Source organism: Macaca nemestrina, chromosome 12 (genome assembly GCF_043159975.1).
Source record: "Macaca nemestrina isolate mMacNem1 chromosome 12, mMacNem.hap1, whole genome shotgun sequence".
Taxonomy (NCBI): domain Eukaryota; kingdom Metazoa; phylum Chordata; class Mammalia; order Primates; family Cercopithecidae; genus Macaca; species Macaca nemestrina.
In genome coordinates, this window is record NC_092136.1 from 117,096,397 (window position 1) to 117,113,595 (window position 17,199).

At 42.3% G+C, this 17,199-nt stretch overlaps 1 protein-coding gene across 2 annotated transcripts in view; it reads left to right on the forward strand.

Moving 5' to 3' along the window:
• The window catches only part of LOC105476434 (ring finger protein 214), a 63,263-nt gene that overhangs the window by 33,707 nt on the left and 12,357 nt on the right, over positions 1 to 17,199 (forward strand). For both annotated transcript variants that reach the window (XM_071075991.1, XM_011732394.3), the window contains exons 7-8: positions 15,959 to 16,055; positions 16,222 to 16,310. In XM_071075991.1, coding sequence (XP_070932092.1) covers positions 15,959 to 16,055; positions 16,222 to 16,310 — 186 coding nt within the window. The remainder of the gene's footprint in view (positions 1 to 15,958; positions 16,056 to 16,221; positions 16,311 to 17,199) is intronic.

Genomic DNA, 17,199 nt, shown 5'->3' on the forward strand with positions numbered 1-17,199 from the left:
CTGCCTCAGCCTCCCGAGTAGCTAGGACTACAGGCGCCCGCCGCCTCGCCCGGCTAGTTTTTTGTATTTTTTAGTAGAGACGGGGTTTCACCGTGTTAGCCAGGATGGTCTCGATCTCCTGACCTCGTGATCCGCCCGTCTCGGCCTCCCAAAGTGCTGGGATTACAGGCTTGAGCCACCGCGCCCGGCCAACATTTTTTGTTTTTGAGATGGAGTCTCGCTCTGTCGCCAGGCTGGAGTGCAGTGGTGCGGTCTTGGCTCACTGCAACCTCCGCCTCCTGGGTTCAAGCAATTCTCCTGCCTCAGCCTGCCAAAGTAGCTGGGATTACAGGCATGCGCCACCATGCCTGGCTAATTTTTGTATTTTTACTAGAGATGTGGTTTCCCCATGTTGGCCAGGCTGGTCTTGAACTCCTGACCTCATGATCCACCAGCGGATTCAGAAAGATTTATAATTTTCTTGGATAAAGTACCTGGAAATTTTTTAGAGTCATAATTGTAGAAACTTAGAATTATCTCTTAGTTTTGTTGTTGTTGTTGTTGTTGTTGTTTGAGACAGAGTTTCTTTCTTGTTGCCCAGGCTGGAGTGCAATGGCACGATCTCGGCTCACTGCAACCTCTGCTTCCAGGGTTCAAGCAGTTCTCCTGTCTCCGTCTCCTGAGTAGCTGGGATTACAGGCCCCCACTACTATGCCTGGCTAATTTTTGGTATTTTTAGTAGAAACGGGGTTTCACCATGTTGGCCAGGCTGGTTTCAAACTCCTGACCTCAGGTGATCTGCTCGCCTTGGCCTCCCAAAGTGTTGGGATTACAGGCGTGAGCCACCGTGCCTGGACATCTCTTAGTTTTAAAAAAAATCAACTTCTTTGAGATATAATTTGTATACAAAAACATACTTATTTTAAGTGTACATTTTGATGAGTTTCGACATATTAATCGTGTGTGAACACTAACACAACCACGGTATAGCACATACCTATTTCTCTACAATGCTCCCTGTATTCATTTTCAGTCACTGCTCTCCATCATTCTTGCCATTCCTAAGTAAACACTAAGCTGTGTCTGCCACTGTAGATTACACTTACCTTTTCTAAAGATTTGTGTCTGGCTTCTTTTACTCAGTATATTTTTGAGATTCATCCATGAGGTGGTAGATATCAATAGTTTATTCCTTTTTAATGCTGATATTTCACAATTCATTTACCCAGTTAAAGGTGTTATAATATCATTATGGCTCCTGTTGTTTGTAATGAGAAGTCAGTGACAATTCATATTCTGTTTCCTTCTGTGTATTGTGTCATTTTTTTTTCTGTAGTTTATTTCAATATTTTCCATTTATCTTTAGTTTTCAGCAGTTTGACTTTAATTTGCCCACATGCTGTTTTCTTTGTATTTTTCCTGTTTGGAGTTTTCTGAGTTTCTTGATCTGTAAAGTTATGTCCTTCACCAAACTTGTGAAATTTTCTTTCTTTTTTTTTTTCTTTTAATTTGAGACAGGGTCTCACTCTGTCACCCAGGCTGGAGTGCAGTGGTGTGATCTTGGCTCACTGCAACCTCTGCCTTCCAGGCTTATGTGATCTTCCTGCCTCAGCCTCCCAAGTAGCTAGGACCACAGGCGTGCACCACCATGTCCGGCTAATTTTTGTATTTTTTGCAGAGACAGGGGTTTGCCACGTTGCCCAAGCTGGTCTTGAATTCCTGGGCCCAAGGATTTGCCTATGCTGGCCTCCCAAAGTGCTGGGATTACAGGTGTGAGCCACCACACCTGGCCAAATTTAAGAAATTTTCTGACATCATAATTTCAAATATTTTTTCTGCCCTATTCCCCTTTTTCTTTCTGGGACTCCACTCTCATGTGAGTTAGACCTTTTGATATTGTCCGACAGCTCACTGAGGCTCTCTTCATTTCTTTCCAGTTTTTTTTTGTTCTATTTCTCATACTGGATAATTTATTTCTTTTCTTTTTTTCTTTTTTTTTGTTTTTGTTTTGAGACAGAGTCTCACTTCTTCACCCAGGCTGGAGTGCAATGGCACGATCTTGGCTCACAGCAACCTCTGCCTCCCAGGTTCAAGCAATTCTCCTCCCTCAACCTCCCAAGTAGCTGGGATTATGGACATGTGCCAGCATGCCTGGGTAATTTTTGTATTTTTAGTAGAGACAGGGTTTCACCATGTTGTCCAGGCTGGTCTCGAACTCCTGACCTCAAGTGATCCACCCACTTCAGCCTCCCAGAAGTGCTGGGATTATAGGTGTGAGCCACCGCGCCAGGCCATATTGGATAATTTCTATTTTTTTTTTTTGAGATGGAGTTTCACTCTTGTTGCACAGGCTGGAGTGCAATGGTGCGATCCCAGCTCACTGCAACCTCTGCCTCCCCTGTTCAAGCGATTCTCCTGCTTCAGCCTTTCGAGTAGCTGAGATTACAGGCACCCGCCACCAAGCCCGGCTAATTTTTGTATTTTAGTAGAGACGGGGTTTTGCCATGTTGGCCAGGCTGGTCTTGAACTCCTGACCTCAGGTGATCCACCCACTTCAGCCTCCCAAAGTGCTAAGATTACAGGCATGAGCCACTGCGGCCGGCCCCATAGTTGATAATTTCTATTGATGTGTCTTCAAGTTCACTTGCTGTTCTATATCATTTCCGTTTTGCTATTAAGCCCATGCAGTAAATTTCATATTTTCAGTAGTGTATTTTTCAGTTCTGTCATTTCAATTCTGTTTCTCTGCTAATCCCAGCACCTTGGGAGGCTGAGGCAGGAGGACCACTTGAGCCAGGAATTCAAGACCAACCTAGGCAACATAGTGAGGCCCCGTCTCTACGAAAGAAAAAAGAAAAAAATTAGCCAGGTGTTGTGGCACACACCTGTAGTTCCAGCTACCAGAAGGCTGAGATAGGAGGATTGCTTGAGCCCAGGAGTTTGAGGTTGCAGTGAGCTGTGATTGTGCCACTGCACTCCAGCCTGGGCAACAGAGCAAGACCCACTCAAATAACAAACAAACAAATAACAAACCAAGAAATAGAAAGAATTCACGTTTTCTAATGGTCAAATTCTCTCCAGTTTATTATTTGTCTGTTTCTTGTTTACTCTCTGGTGCTCCAGGTAGATAACTTTTTTTTTTTTTTTTTTTTTTTTTTCTGTGAGACAGAGTCTCGCTCTGTCGCCCAGGCTGGAGTACAGTTGCAGGATTTTGGCTCACTGCAACCTCCGCCTCCCAGGTTCAAGTGATTCTCCCACCTTAGCCTCCCAAGAAGCTGGACTACAGGCATGCACCACCACACCTGGCCAATCTTTGTATTTTTTGTAGGGACAGGGTTTCACCATGTTGCCCAAATTGGTCCCGATCTTCTAGGCTCAAGCCATCTGCCCACATTGGTCTCCCAAAGTGCCAGGATTACAGGTGTGAACCACTGTGCCTGGGCAGAATTTAGATTTTTTAATCTGCAGGTTGGTTGGTCTGTTAGGAGCAACTTTGCGTTTATTGGAAGGAGAAGATCTCTGGCTACATTACATTAGATGGGCCAAAGAACTGATAAACTGGTATCAGGGAGACTATTAGAGTGCCGTTGAGATGAAATGAGAGCCTTATCCAAGTAGCAAAGGAACAGAAAGGAAAGTCTTTCTGAGGTAGGATTGATGAGATTTGTTAACTGCTTAGGAATTACCCTGTTTAGGATAATTCTTTTGTGATTCATCTGTTCATCCATGTTCTTATGTATCCATAGTTTATTCTGCTGTATTGCTGAGTAGTACTCCATTATAAGACTGTATCAAATTTCTTTATATATTCACTAGTTGATAGATATTTGGGTTGTTTCTATTTTTTGTTTATTATAATAAAGCTGATCTGAGTATTCAAGTACAAGTTCTTAAGTTGACATGTTTTCTCTTAGGTAAAGTGCTGTGAGTGGGATTTTTGGCCATATGTTTGTTTAACTTTATAAGAAACTGCCAAACTGTTTTCCAAAGTTGCTTTATTATTTTACATTTCTACCAGCAACATATAAGCATTTCAGTTACTCCATATCCTCACCGACACTAGGTTTTGTCAGTCTTTAATTTTAGCCGTTCTAGTAACTGTATAGTGGTATCTCATTGTGGTTTTAATTTGTATTTCCCTAATGACTATTAATGTTGACCATTTATTCATGCCCTTATTTGTCTTTTTCTTTTTTGGTGAAGCATCTATTCAAATATTTTAAAAAGCATACTGTCTTCTTATTGAGTGGTAAAAATTACTTATTATGGTAATTGGGGAGACCACCTGTATTGACTTTATGTGGAGGAGAAACAAGCTGTTCTTAGTCATATTGTTCTGACAGGAGGTAGTTCCGTAAGTTGGAGCAAGGTGCTCTTCAGAGTTAGGCTCTTACCTTCCTGCTGGGAACTGGGAGATAGGGAAGCTGTCTCCTTTGATGTTTGCATTTCAAAAAGATGGCTCCCAGGTCCTTGAAACATTCCTGATTTGTGTGACTGTTTTTAGCCTTTAGAAAGATTTTCATATACTTGAAAAGGACGGTGAGGCCGGGCGCGGTGGCTCAAGCCTGTAATCCCAGCACTTTGGGAGGCCGAGACGGGCGGATCACGAGGTCAGGAGATCGAGACCATCCTGGCTAACACGGTGAAACCCCGTCTCTACTAAGAAATACAAAAAACTAGCCGGGCGAGGTGGCAGGCGCCTGTAGTCCCGGCTACTCGGGAGGCTGAGGCAGGAGAATGGCGTGAACCCGGGAGGCGGAGCTTGCAGTGAGCTGAGATCCGGCCACTGCACTCCAGCCTGGGCTACAGAGCGAGACTCCGTCTCAAAAAAAAAAAAAAAAAAAGAAAAGGACGGTGAAAGAAAATTTGAAAGACAAGATTGGGGGACTGGTCGGGGGGAGTCTTTTTTTGTTATTTTCAACAGGGAGAATTAATTCTCTTATTTGTAATTGTATTTTCCCTTATACCACATAAGTGTGGCTCTATTTCTTTACTGTCTGTTCCATTACATCGATCTGTTTGTCTTTCCTTGTAGCTGCGTAGTAAATATTGAAATAGTGCATCTTCCAACTTTGGTGTTTTTTCCAAAATTGTTTTGAATATTCTAGACACTTTTTATTTTCATTTTAGAATCAAATGATCAGCTTTTACAAAAAGCTTGCTTGCAATTTGATTGGGTTTGTATTGAATCTGTAGATCAATTTGGGAACAATTGACATCTTAACAATATTGAGTCTTCTGATTCATGAACATGGAAGAGTGCTCTTTTTCTTCTTTAGTTTCTCTTGGCAATGATTCGTAAGTTTGAGAGGCTGTAGGGTTGAAGAGGGAAAGCATTCTCTTTGCCCTCTAAAGGTTCACTATAAACTGACAAAAGGCAGATGCGTAGGATAAAAAAGCAAATAAAATTTATTTCATGTGCATAATAAGCACAGGGGAGTTGCAGGAGAATGATGACCCGATGAAGTCCAGATGCTTATATCCCTGCCCTTCTTTAACAGGGAAGGGGAGATCTTAAGATAGTTGCATTTCTTTTGCAGAGACGTTTTCTTAGATAAGGAGATTCCAAAGATAATCCCTCTTGGTGCTTCTGGAAAGAGGACCAGAGTGATGGGCTTGGGGGAAGGTTGGAGACAGACCTTGGTTCTGTGGCTTATTTCTGAGGCTTTTCAATTTTCTTTTCTTTTCTTTTCTTTTTTTGAGTCAGAGTCTTGCTCTGTTGCTCTGTTGTCCAGGCTGTAGTGTAGTAGCACAGTCACGGCTGACTGCAGCCTTGACCTCCTGGGCTCAGAAGATCCTTCCACCTCTGCCTCCCAAGTAGCTGGGACTACAAGCATGTGCCACCACACCACTCTAATTAATTTATTTATTTTAAATTTTTTGAGGTGGCGTCTCGCTCTGTCGCCCAGGCTGGAGTGCAGTGGCATGATATGGGCTCACTGCAACTTCCGCTTCCTGGGTTCAAGCAGTTCTGCCTGCCTTAGCCCCTCCGCGAGTAGTTGGGATTACAGGCGCCCACTACCACGCCCGGCTCATTTTTGTATTTTTAGTAGAGACAGGGTTTTGCCATGTTGGCCAGGCTAGTCTTGAACTCCTGACCTCAGGTGATCCACCTGCCTTGGCCTCCCAAAGTGCTGGGATTACAGGCATAAGCTACCTCACTCAGCCTAATTTATTTTTATTTTTTGTAGAGATAGGGTCTTACTATGTTGAGCAGGCTGGTCTCAACTCAAACGCCTGGGCTCAAGCAGTCCTCCTGCCTCTGCCTCACAAAGTGTTGGGATTATAGGTGTGAGCCACCACATCTTGCCTTAGTTTTCCCTCCCTCCCTTCCTTCCTTCCTTCCTTCCTTCCTTCCTTCCTTCCTTCCTTCCTCCCTCCCTCCCTCCCTCCCTCCCTCCCTCCCTCCCTTCCTTCCTTCCTTCCTTTCTCTTTCTTTTCTTTCTTTTCTTTTCTTTCTTTTTTTTTTTTTTGAAACAGAATGTGGCTCTGTCCCCCAGGCTGGAGTGCAGTGGCCTGATCTTGGCTCACTGTAGCAGCCTCTGCCTTTCGGGCTCAAGTGATTCTCCTGTCTCAGCCTCCCAAGTAGATGGGATTACAGGTATGTGCCACCACGCTTGGCTAATTTTTGTATTTTTAGTAGAGACAGGTTTTCGCCATGTTGCCTAGGCTGGTCTCAGACTCCTGTGTTCAAGTGATCCACCTGCCTCAGCCTCCCAAAGTGCTGGAATTACAGGTGTGAGTCACTTCGCCCAGCCAGTTTTCTTTAATTCAAAGCACTCAGCATACCAAAGCATCATATTTTGGGGTATCGTTTTCTGTACCCTAACAAGGCCAAGAAGACAGCTCCTACTCTTTGTATTATGCCCTCAAAATTCAAGCCACCTTGGCCTCTCTGAACCCCTGTTTTTGTCTCTTATTTAGCAACAATGCCAGCTCTGTTTGCATTTGCTGTCCCTGTGCTGCAGACTGGAAACTACCTCCAGGCAGTGAGCTGGAGCAATTGTAGGGTTGCTTTCACATGTATTCCTTTCTCAATGATCATAGTCCTGTGCTGCCTATTGTCCAGTGTTTGAAAACATTGTTTCATATGTTTTGTCCAGTTGTTTAGTTCTTTAGGGCCACAGGGTAAATCTGTCCCTGGTACTCCATTTTGGGCAGAAGCAGAGTCCTAAGTTATCTTCTGGACAGGTTAAATTTGAAGTATTTGCAGGATATCCATGCCTAGTATGTGTAGTAAACATTATCGGAAAAGGAGCTGGAAATGAAGCTAATGATTCCTGGATAGTGTAGGAGTTGATCAGTGCCCATTAATTCCTTGTGAAGGATTGGAATGGTGATGAGAAAGGAGGTTGTGGTCACAAAATAACAGAACAAAGTTTGAGGTGTTTTTTTGTTGTTGTATTTTGTTTTGAGACAGGGTCTCACTGCATCATGCAGGCTGTAGTGTGATGATAACTCAACTGTAGCCTCAACCTCCTGGGTTTAAGCAGTCTTCCCACCTCAGCCTCCCAAGTAGCTAGGACTGCAGGAGCACACCACCATGCCCAATTGATCTTTTTCTTTTTTTTGTAGAGGCAAGGGTCTTGCCATGTTGCCCAATCTTGTCTTGAACTCCTGGGCTCAAGATATCCTCCTGCCTTGGCCTTTCAAAGTGCTGGTAGCCAGGCATGGTGGTGTATGCCTGTAGCTACTTGGGAGGCTGAGGCAGGAGAATCACTAGCGCCCAGGAGTTCGAGGCTCCAATGAGCTTACGCTCGTGCCACTGTACTCCAGCCTGGGTGACACAGTGAAACCCTGTCTCTAAAAACAAACACCAGCCACCACCATGAGCCACCTTGCCTGGACCAAAGTTTGAGGTTTTCAGTGTAGACTATCTGTGTGTTAATAAGGTTCAAGGAATGGCTTTGCTGCCAGAAAACCAGACACCGCATATTCTCACTCATAAGTGGGAGCTGAACAGTGAGAACACATGGCCACAGGGACAGGAACAACAGACACCAGGGTCAGTTGGGGGGGGTAGGGAGGAAGAGGAGGGAGAGCATTAGGACAAACAGCTAATGTATGTGGAGCTTAAAACCTAGATGACAGGTTGATAGGTGCAGCAAACCACCATGGCACACATATACCTATGTAACAAACCTACATGTTCTGTACTTGTATTCCGGAACTTAAAGTAAAATTTAAAAATTAAAAAATAAAAAAGAGGCCGGGCGCGGTGGCTCAAGCCTGTAATCCCAGCACTTTGGGAGGCCGAGACGGGTGGATCACAAGGTCAGGAGATCGAGACCATCCTGGCTAACACGGCGAAACCCCGTCTCTACTAAAAACACAAAAAATTAGCCGGGTGAGGTGGCGGTGCCTGTGGTCCCAGCTACTCGGGAGGCTGAGGCAGGAGAATGGCATGAACCCGGGAGGCGGAGCTTGCAGTGAGCTGAGATCTGGCCACTGCACTCCAGCCTGGGCGACAGAGCGAGACTCCGTCTCAAAAAAAAAAAAAAAAAAGAAAAGAAAAGAAAAAAGAAAAGAAAGAAATGGCTTTGTTGGTAGGCTGTTGGCAAGGAATGAAGTTTAGGAGGAGGAAGAACTCCAAGGTGTTAGTCTCAAATAGATCATGAATATGGATACTGAGGTCACAAGGTTGTTGTAAAGGGTAGAAAATAAGGGATATGACTAGATGCTAAAAATTATCCATGTGGGTAGAGATGAGATGAGAGTGTAGTAGATTAGAGGTGCTGAAGCATTTTAGTCTAAGGACCCCTTTAAACTTAATAATCAACAAGGACCCCAGAGAGGTTTTGTTTATATGGATTTTATCTATCAGTATTTACTGAACCAGAAATTAAAACTGAGAAAAAATTTAATATTTATGCATTAATTTATTTTAAAATAATAATAAACCTATGTGTTAACATAATTAGCATATTTTCTATGAAAAATAGTTTTCAGATAAAAATCAGTTTAAAGAATACTGTTTACATGTTGTAAATCTCTTTCATGGAAGAAGCTTTTCTTATCTGCTATATTGCAATATGTTGTTTTGGTTGAAATATAGAAAATCTGATGATATACAGATAAGTAGTTGGAAAGCAAACAGTATTTAAATAGCTTTTAAAGATAATTGTGGATATTCATCTTTGATACTATGCCAAAACTTGACATGTTGGTGTCTTAAAGGTTAGTTGCATTGTGGGATCCAAAACCACATCAATAAACATTTTGCTTTTATTTTTAAATTAATTATTAGTATTATTATTATTTTATATTTTTATATTCCTGGCAAGCTGTGAGGTTTTTTTTATACTAGTACATTAAAATCTATTTGTTTACCTTGAATTTTGAATGGATATTTTATCTATGTTGTATAGGGGAAGAGAAACCTTTTCTTTACCTTTTTATGTTCAGAGATTAGGGCCTGAAAATTAAACTGACAAAATGTTATACAACCAAGAAGTTTATATGACCAGTGGGCAGTAACAGATCAGTTACATTGAAACAGCAGGGTTTGCAGTAGAGAAAGAGTTTAATGATTGCAGAGCATTGAGTGAGGACATGGGAGGAGACCCTCAAATCTATCTCCCCTGAGGAGTTATGGGCTGGTATTTTACGTTTTAAGGGGATTGTGGAAGGTAAGGGGCTAGAAAATTGAGGTCGTTGATTGGTTGAGATATGGGAGATGAAATCATCAAGATGTGGAAACTGCATTCTTTTGTGAGTCAGCTCCTCTGGGATCCTTCAGACCAACTGGCGTCAGTGGGGTCCTTCAGACAGGCTGATGTCAATAATTTCACTGCTGTGCAGGACCTGAAGTAATATCTTAAAGGGAAAACTCAGTGTTTTATAATGTTCATATTTTCTATAGTACACTTAAGGGGAACTTTAATCTCGTAGCAGGGTCTATGTGATTCTGAGACAGCAGGCACCAAACACCGGTGAAGAAGCTAGTCAGAGAGCAAGCTGACCTCATGATAAACACTGCATGTGCTGCAAGCCTTGTTTATTTTCGTTTCTCCCCCTTCTTCTTCCCTGATGAATTTCGTACAGTATATAGGGACAGTTTCAAAATGACAGATTAACAGGAGGGAAAAACAGAGTTTATTTACATGTGCAATGTGCATACACATGGAATAACTCAATGGTGGGTAACTCAAAGGAGTAGTTAGTTAGAATTTGGGGTCAGTATACTATCATACGAGATCAAGAGGAGAGAGGAGAAAGCCCCTAGTACTGGGAAAACAAATGACTTCTTTTTTTTTTTTTTTTTTTTTTTTTTTTGAGATGGAGACCCGCTCTTGTCGCCCTGGCTGGAGTGCAATGGCATGATCTCAGCTCATTGCAACCTCCACCTCCTGGGTTCAGTCAGTTCTCCTGCCTCAGCCTCCTGAGTAGCTGGAATTACAGTGCTCACTACCACACTCAGCTAATTTTTTTTTTTTTTTTTTTGTATTTTTAGTAGAGATGAGGTTGCACCACATTGAACCAGGCTAGTCTCGAACTCCTGACCTTAGGTGATCTGCCCACCTTGGCCTCCTGAAGTCCTGGGATTACACGTGTGAGTGACTGTGCCCAGCCATGATTCTTTTTTTTTTCTTCTGCCTTAGCCTCCCAAGTAGCTGAGACCACAGATGAACACCATGATGTCTGGCTAATTTTTGTAAATATTTTTTTTTTGTAGAGACGGGGTTTCGCCATGTTGGCCAGGCTGGTCTTGAACTCTTGACCTCAAGTGATCCACGCACCTCAGCCTCCAGAAACACTGAGATTACAGGTGTGAGCCACTGCACCTGGCCTAGTGGCACATTTTTCAAGATAGGCCATATGATAGGTTATGAAACAAGTCTTAATGTATTTTTTAAATAGAAATAATATGAAGTGTTTTCTCAGACCATAGCAGTATAAAACTAGAAATCAATTCAAAGAGGAACTCTCAAACCTGTAAAAATTAGAAATCAAACAACCTGCTCCTGAATGATCTTTGAGTTAACAATGAAATCAAGATAGAAATTAAAATTGTTTGGAATGATTGATAACAGTGACAGAAGTTATCAAAATCTCAGATACAGCAAAAGCAATACTAAGAGGGAAGTTTGTAGTGCCAAATACCTTCATCAAAAAGACAGATCACAAATTGACAATGTAATAATATCACACCTCAAGGAACTAAAAAAACAGGAAGAAACCAAACCCAAAGCTAGCAGAAGAAAAGAAATAACAAAGAACAGAACTAAACAAAATTGAAACCAAAAAATACAAAGGATCAATAAAATTAAAAGTTGTTTCTTTGAAACGATAAACAAAAATGATAGACCAGTAGCTAGATTAGCTGTGAGAGGATTCAAGTAAGCTTAGTCAAAAATGAAAAGGGAGATACCATAACTGATACCACAGAAATACAAAAGATCATCTGAGACTACTGTGAACACTTATATGTATACAAACCAGAAAATCTAGATGAACTGAATAAATTCCTGGAACACATGACCCCCCAAGCTTGAACCAGGAACAAATAGAAATCTTGAACAGACCAATAGCAAGTAGTTTGACTGAATAGTGATTTAAAAAATCTCCCAACCAAAACATCCCAGGTCCAGATGGATTCACAGCCAAATTCTACCAGACATTCAAAGAACTGATACCAATTCTACTGTAACTATTCCAAAAGATCAAGAAGGAAGGAATCCTCTCTAACTCATTCTACAAAGCCAGTCTCAGCCTGATGCCAAAGCCAGGAAAGGACACAACAAAAAAGAAAACTGCAGACCAGTATCCCTGATGAACATAGATGCAAAAGTCCTCAACAAAGTACTAGCAAAACCAAACTGAACAGCATATCAAAAAGATAATTCAGCACAATCAAGTGGGTTTCATCCCAGTGAGGCAAGGATGGCTCAGCATACACAAGTCAATAAATGTGATTCACCACATCAACCAAATTAAAAACCCTATGATCATTTCAATAGATGTAGAAAAAGCATTTGGTAAAATCCTGTATCCCTTTGTGGTAAAAACCCTCAACAAATTAGGCATAGAAAGAATGTACCTCAAAATAATAAAAGCCATATATGACAAACTCACAGCCACTATCATACTGAAGAGAGAAAAGCTGAAAGCATTCCCCCTCAGAACTGGAACGAGGCTGGGCACAGTGGCTCATGCTTGTAATCCCAGAGTTTTGGGAGGCCAATTCAGGAAGATCACTTGAGTCCAGGAGTTCCAGACCAGCTTGGGCAATATAGTGGGACTCTTTCTCTAAAAAAATTTTAAAATTTGCTGGCCATGAAGATACATGCTTATAGTCCTAGTTACTCAAGAAGTTGAGGTGGGAGTTCAGGAGTTCAAGGTTACAGTGAGTTATGATCATGCCATTGCACTCCAGCCTGGACAATACAGTGAAACCCTCTCTCTAAAAAAAAGAAAATAAGAAAATAATTTCTTTTTCTTTTTTTTTTTTTTTGAGATGGAGTCTCGCTCTGTCACCCAGGCTGGAGTTCAGTGGCTTGATCTTGGCTCACCACAAGCTCTGCCTCCTGGGTTCACGCCATTCTCCTGCCTCAGTCTCCCGAGTAGCTGGGACTACAGGTGCTCACCACCACACCCAGCTAATTTTTGTATTTTTAGTAGAGATGGGGTTTCACCGCGTTAGCCAGGATGGTCTTGATCTTCTGACCTTGTGATCCGCCTGCCTCGGTCTCCCAAAGTGCGTGAGCCACTGCGCCCAGCCAAGAAAATAATTTCTTAATGTAGTTCCTTTTGTTAGATCCCAGTGAGGTAAATGTGGCAAAAAACCCAAAGGAAAAGATTTTTTGTGTGTGAATATGTGGAATGTCTCCATTGACATAAGATGATTTTTCTAATATAAGTTTATATTTGTAGTTGACAATGTAATGAAAGTTAGAGATGTTCAGTGAGCATCTATAATATTCAAGGATAACATCAATCACAGAAGGCAACTGTCATGTTTTCCTACAATTATCCGATTGTCAGAGTGAATAGTAAGCTAGGTGGATTGACTCTGTAATGTATTTCACATCTTTTTATGTAAGAGCATCTGACTCTTCATTTATTTTAGAACTGAAGGAATATGTGTTGTAGCAAGAAGACACAGCTACCGATAAAATCCTTATCTAAAGAATTATTAGGCTGGGCGTAGGGGCTCACACTTGTAATTCCAGCACTTTGGGAGGTTGAGGCTGGTGGATCACCTGAGGTCAGGAGTTCAAGACCAACCTGACCAACATGGCAAAACCCCGTCTCTACTAAAAATACAAAAATTAGCCAGATGTGGTGGTACGCATCTGTAGTCCCAGCTACTTGGGAGGCTGAGGCAGGAGAATTGCCTGAACCTGGGAGGTGGAGGTTGCAGTGAGCCAAGATCCCACCAGTGTACTCCAGCTTGGGTGACAGTCTCAAAAAAAAAACCCACAAAGAATTGTTAGACAATGTATTTTCTGCTAGGAAGTTAATTTAGGGAAGCAATACCTGAAGATTAAGGCAGAAAATGCCCACCTACTTCTCTTTTCTATTAGATGAATATACCTTGTCAGTAGAGGGCTGACAATGTCAGAGATTGAATGAATAAGTGTAACACACACACACCCCGTCTCCCTATACATGAAATAGAGAACCAGGGATGTGTGGAGAACTGGGTCAAAAGCAATAATATGTGAGAGGAAAGGGCCTCATAAACTTCTGTTAAGCAAATTGCTCCCTTTCGTATATGTAAGGTTACTACAAAAATGGAAGGGGAATAAAAGTTTCTCTCACTGAAGAAAAGTGGGGACCAGGCGCGGTGGCTCATGACTGTAATCCCAGCACTTCGGGAGGCCGAGGTGGGTGGATCACCTGAGGTTAGGAGTTCGAGACCAGCCTGGCCAACATGGCGAAACCCCATCTCTACTAAAAATACAAAAAAAATTAGCTGGGCATGGTGGTGGGTGCCTGTAATCCAGCTACTCAGGAGGCTGAGGCAGAAGAATCATTTGAACCTGAGAGGTGGAGGCTGCAGTGAGTCAAGATCGCACCACTGCACTCCAGCCTGGGCAACAGATAAAGGCTCCCTCTCAAAAGAAAAAAGAAAAGTGGGAACGTTTCTCTTAATATGTAAATCTTGGCTGGGCGCAGTGGCTCACACCTGTAATCGCACCACTTTGGGAGGCTGAGGCTGGTGGGTCACGAGGTCAGGAGATCGAGACCATCCTGGCTAACACGGTGAAACCCTGTCTCTACTAAAAACACAAAAAATTAGGTAGGCATAGTGGCATGTGCTTGTAGTCCCACCTACTCGGGAGGCTGAGGCAGGAGAATTGCTTGAACCCTGGAGGCAGAGGTTGCCATGAGCCACAATCGTGCCATTGCACTCTGGCCTGGGCGACAGAGCGAGACTGTCTCAAACAAAAAACAAAAAACAAAAACCATGTAACTCTTCCCAAGCTTTTCTTCTTATTTTTACCTTTCTAAAATGTAGGGGAGATAATCTAAGTATTTTCATCCTATTCTGTTCACTGATCTTGGTAATCCAGGCTTCCAGCTATAAAACTTACCATAATCAAATATAGTATAAGGAAATTCCTTTGCTGGCTGTGTTGCTTAACGGCCTCTATAGTTCTGAGTAGGGTGATCACCCATCCCAGTTTTAGCACTGAAAGTCATCCATCCTGGGAAATGCCTCAGTACTGGGCAAACCAGGACAGTTGGTCACTCTCATGCTGAGTTGGGGAGAAAGCATGTAAGAAGGGAGGAACCAAGGAAAATGAGAAGTCCTGAGGTATGAAGAGAACTTTTTTTTCCTTTTGAAGCATATTTACTATAGCTAGGAAAATTGAAAATTAATAAGCTTGTATCAGTGTGCTTAGTAGCGAATTAGTGATTTGCTGCATTAAGGGTGAATATTAAGTAGGCCTCTGGCCAGGCACAGTAGCCTGTAATCCCAGCACTGTGGAGGCCGAGGTGGCAGGATCACTTGAGCCCAGAAGTTTGAGAACAGCCTGTAGAACAAAGTGAGACCCCGTCTCTACAAAAAATAATAAACAAACATCAGCCAGGTGTGGTGGCGTGTGTCTGTAGTCCCAGCAACTTGGGAGGCTAAGGCAAGAAGATTGCTTGAGTCCAGGGGGTTGAGGCTGCAGTGAACCAAGATCATAGCACTGTACTCTGGTCTGGGCAACAGAGTGAGACCCTGTCTATAAAAAACAAACAAACAAAAAGGTAGACCCCTGTGTTTACTCCTGCATTCTTCAGGACCCATACTAAAAGACATGTTGGGAAATAAGAATGCAGAATGCCATAATGGTTTTGAATCCTCTTGAACATAGAAGAACGTTTTGCCTTCAGTGGAGGGCTTTTGTTCTAAGATGCAGTCTCTTTCCTGCTGTAAGGTTATTTTAGGAAGTGGAGATACAAACTTTTTTTTTTTTTTTTTTTTGGAGACTAAGAGTCTTGCTTTGTAACCTAGGCTGGAGTGCAGTGGTACGATCTCAGCTCACTGCAACCTCTGCCTCCCAGTTTCAAACAATTCTCTTGCCTCACCCTTTTGAGTAACTGGGACTACAGGCGTGTGCCATCACACCCAGCTAATTTTTGTATTTTTAGTAGAGATGGGGTTTAACCATGCTGGCCAGGCTGGTCTCAAACTCCTGACTTCAAGTGATCTGCCCATCTTGGACTTCCAAAGTGCTGAGATTACAGGCGCGAGCCACCACACCCGGCCACGACATTTTTACTTTCAAATATAGGGCCTTTATGCAATTGCAAACCACTGTAAACATTATTTGTCTGTGTCTATATTTGATACTTATACTCCAGCTCTGTTTTGATTAGCAAAAAAAAAAGAAAAGAAAGAAAAATAAATATAGTTAATACTAAGAGTAAGACTTCCTGTAACATACTTGGCTGACCAATTTTGGGTTGTACTTTTGCCTTGGTGTCTCTCAACAAGCTTATCTTTCTTCCTTAGTCTTGTTCTTGGTTTCTTATCTTACAGAGAGGTGTGGGAAATGGAACTGGATAGACTTAAGAATCAGGATGGCGAAATAAATAGGAACATTATGGAAGAGACTGAACGGGCCTGGAAGGCAGAGGTGAGAAGAGGAGCTGATATCTTGAAAGTCTTAATTTCAGGCTTCCAGATGGTGTCTACTTTTGGCATAGTAATAGGAGAGCCAGTAAGCTTTTGTTTTCACTACCTAGGGGTAGCTTTGTGTATGTAAAATTAATAAAGTATTTATATGTGTGTGGCTTCCTTAGATCTTATCACTAGAGAGCCGGAAAGAGTTACTGGTACTGAAACTAGAAGAAGCAGAAAAGGAGGCAGAATTGCACCTTACTTACCTCAAGTAAGTACCGTTCCATTCTAGAGCTTTAATTGTCTTGCAGTTTGTTTGTTTGTTTGTTTAGGTTTTTTAATTCCTAGGCCAGGTAGTCTGGCACTTACTCTGTCTGCACAGGAATTTTAAGGCTATCTCTGTCTGCAGTAGCAATTGCTCAGTGATTTTTCTTCCCACATTCTAAAGTTCTGTACTCTTCGCTTCTACAGTTTTAAAGTTTTGCATTTTTTAATGTTTTGTTTCCATTTGGATAAACACTATCTGTTAAAGCCAGATATAATAGCATGCTCCTATAATCCCGCACTTTGGGAGGTCGAGGCAGGAGGATGACTTGTGCCCAGGAGGTTGAGGCTGCAGTGAGCTTTGATTGCACCACTGCACTCCAGCCTAGGCGACAGTGAGACCCTGTCTCTAAAAAATAAAAAATAACCAGCATCTGTTAACCTATCAAAGCATAACACTGGTCTTTGGAGATTCATTTCCTATGTAGTCATTTATTTTCTTTCTGCCATGGAACTTGGAGGACCCCTGTGGCATTTTCAGGCAGACAAGAACGTTCTCTCTGTTGTTGGTTCTCTTTCTCAAATACTTAAAAGATACTGGAGTTAAAGTGAGGCAAAGGAATTAGAGTCTTGGGCTTCTCCTGCACCTGCTTCCACCTCTTTTTCTCAACGGCAGTTAGCCAGCTACTATTTTGCTTTTGCTATCTCAGAGAATTAGGAATTGGACTTTTTTTTTTTTTTTTTTTAAGACAGGGTCTCCCTCTGTAGTGCAGTGGTACCATCTTGGCTCACTGCAGCCTCTGACTTCTGAGCACAAGCCATCCTCCTACCTCAGCCTCCCAAGTAGCTGGGACTATAGGCGCGAGCCACCACACCTGGCTAATTTTGCATTTTTT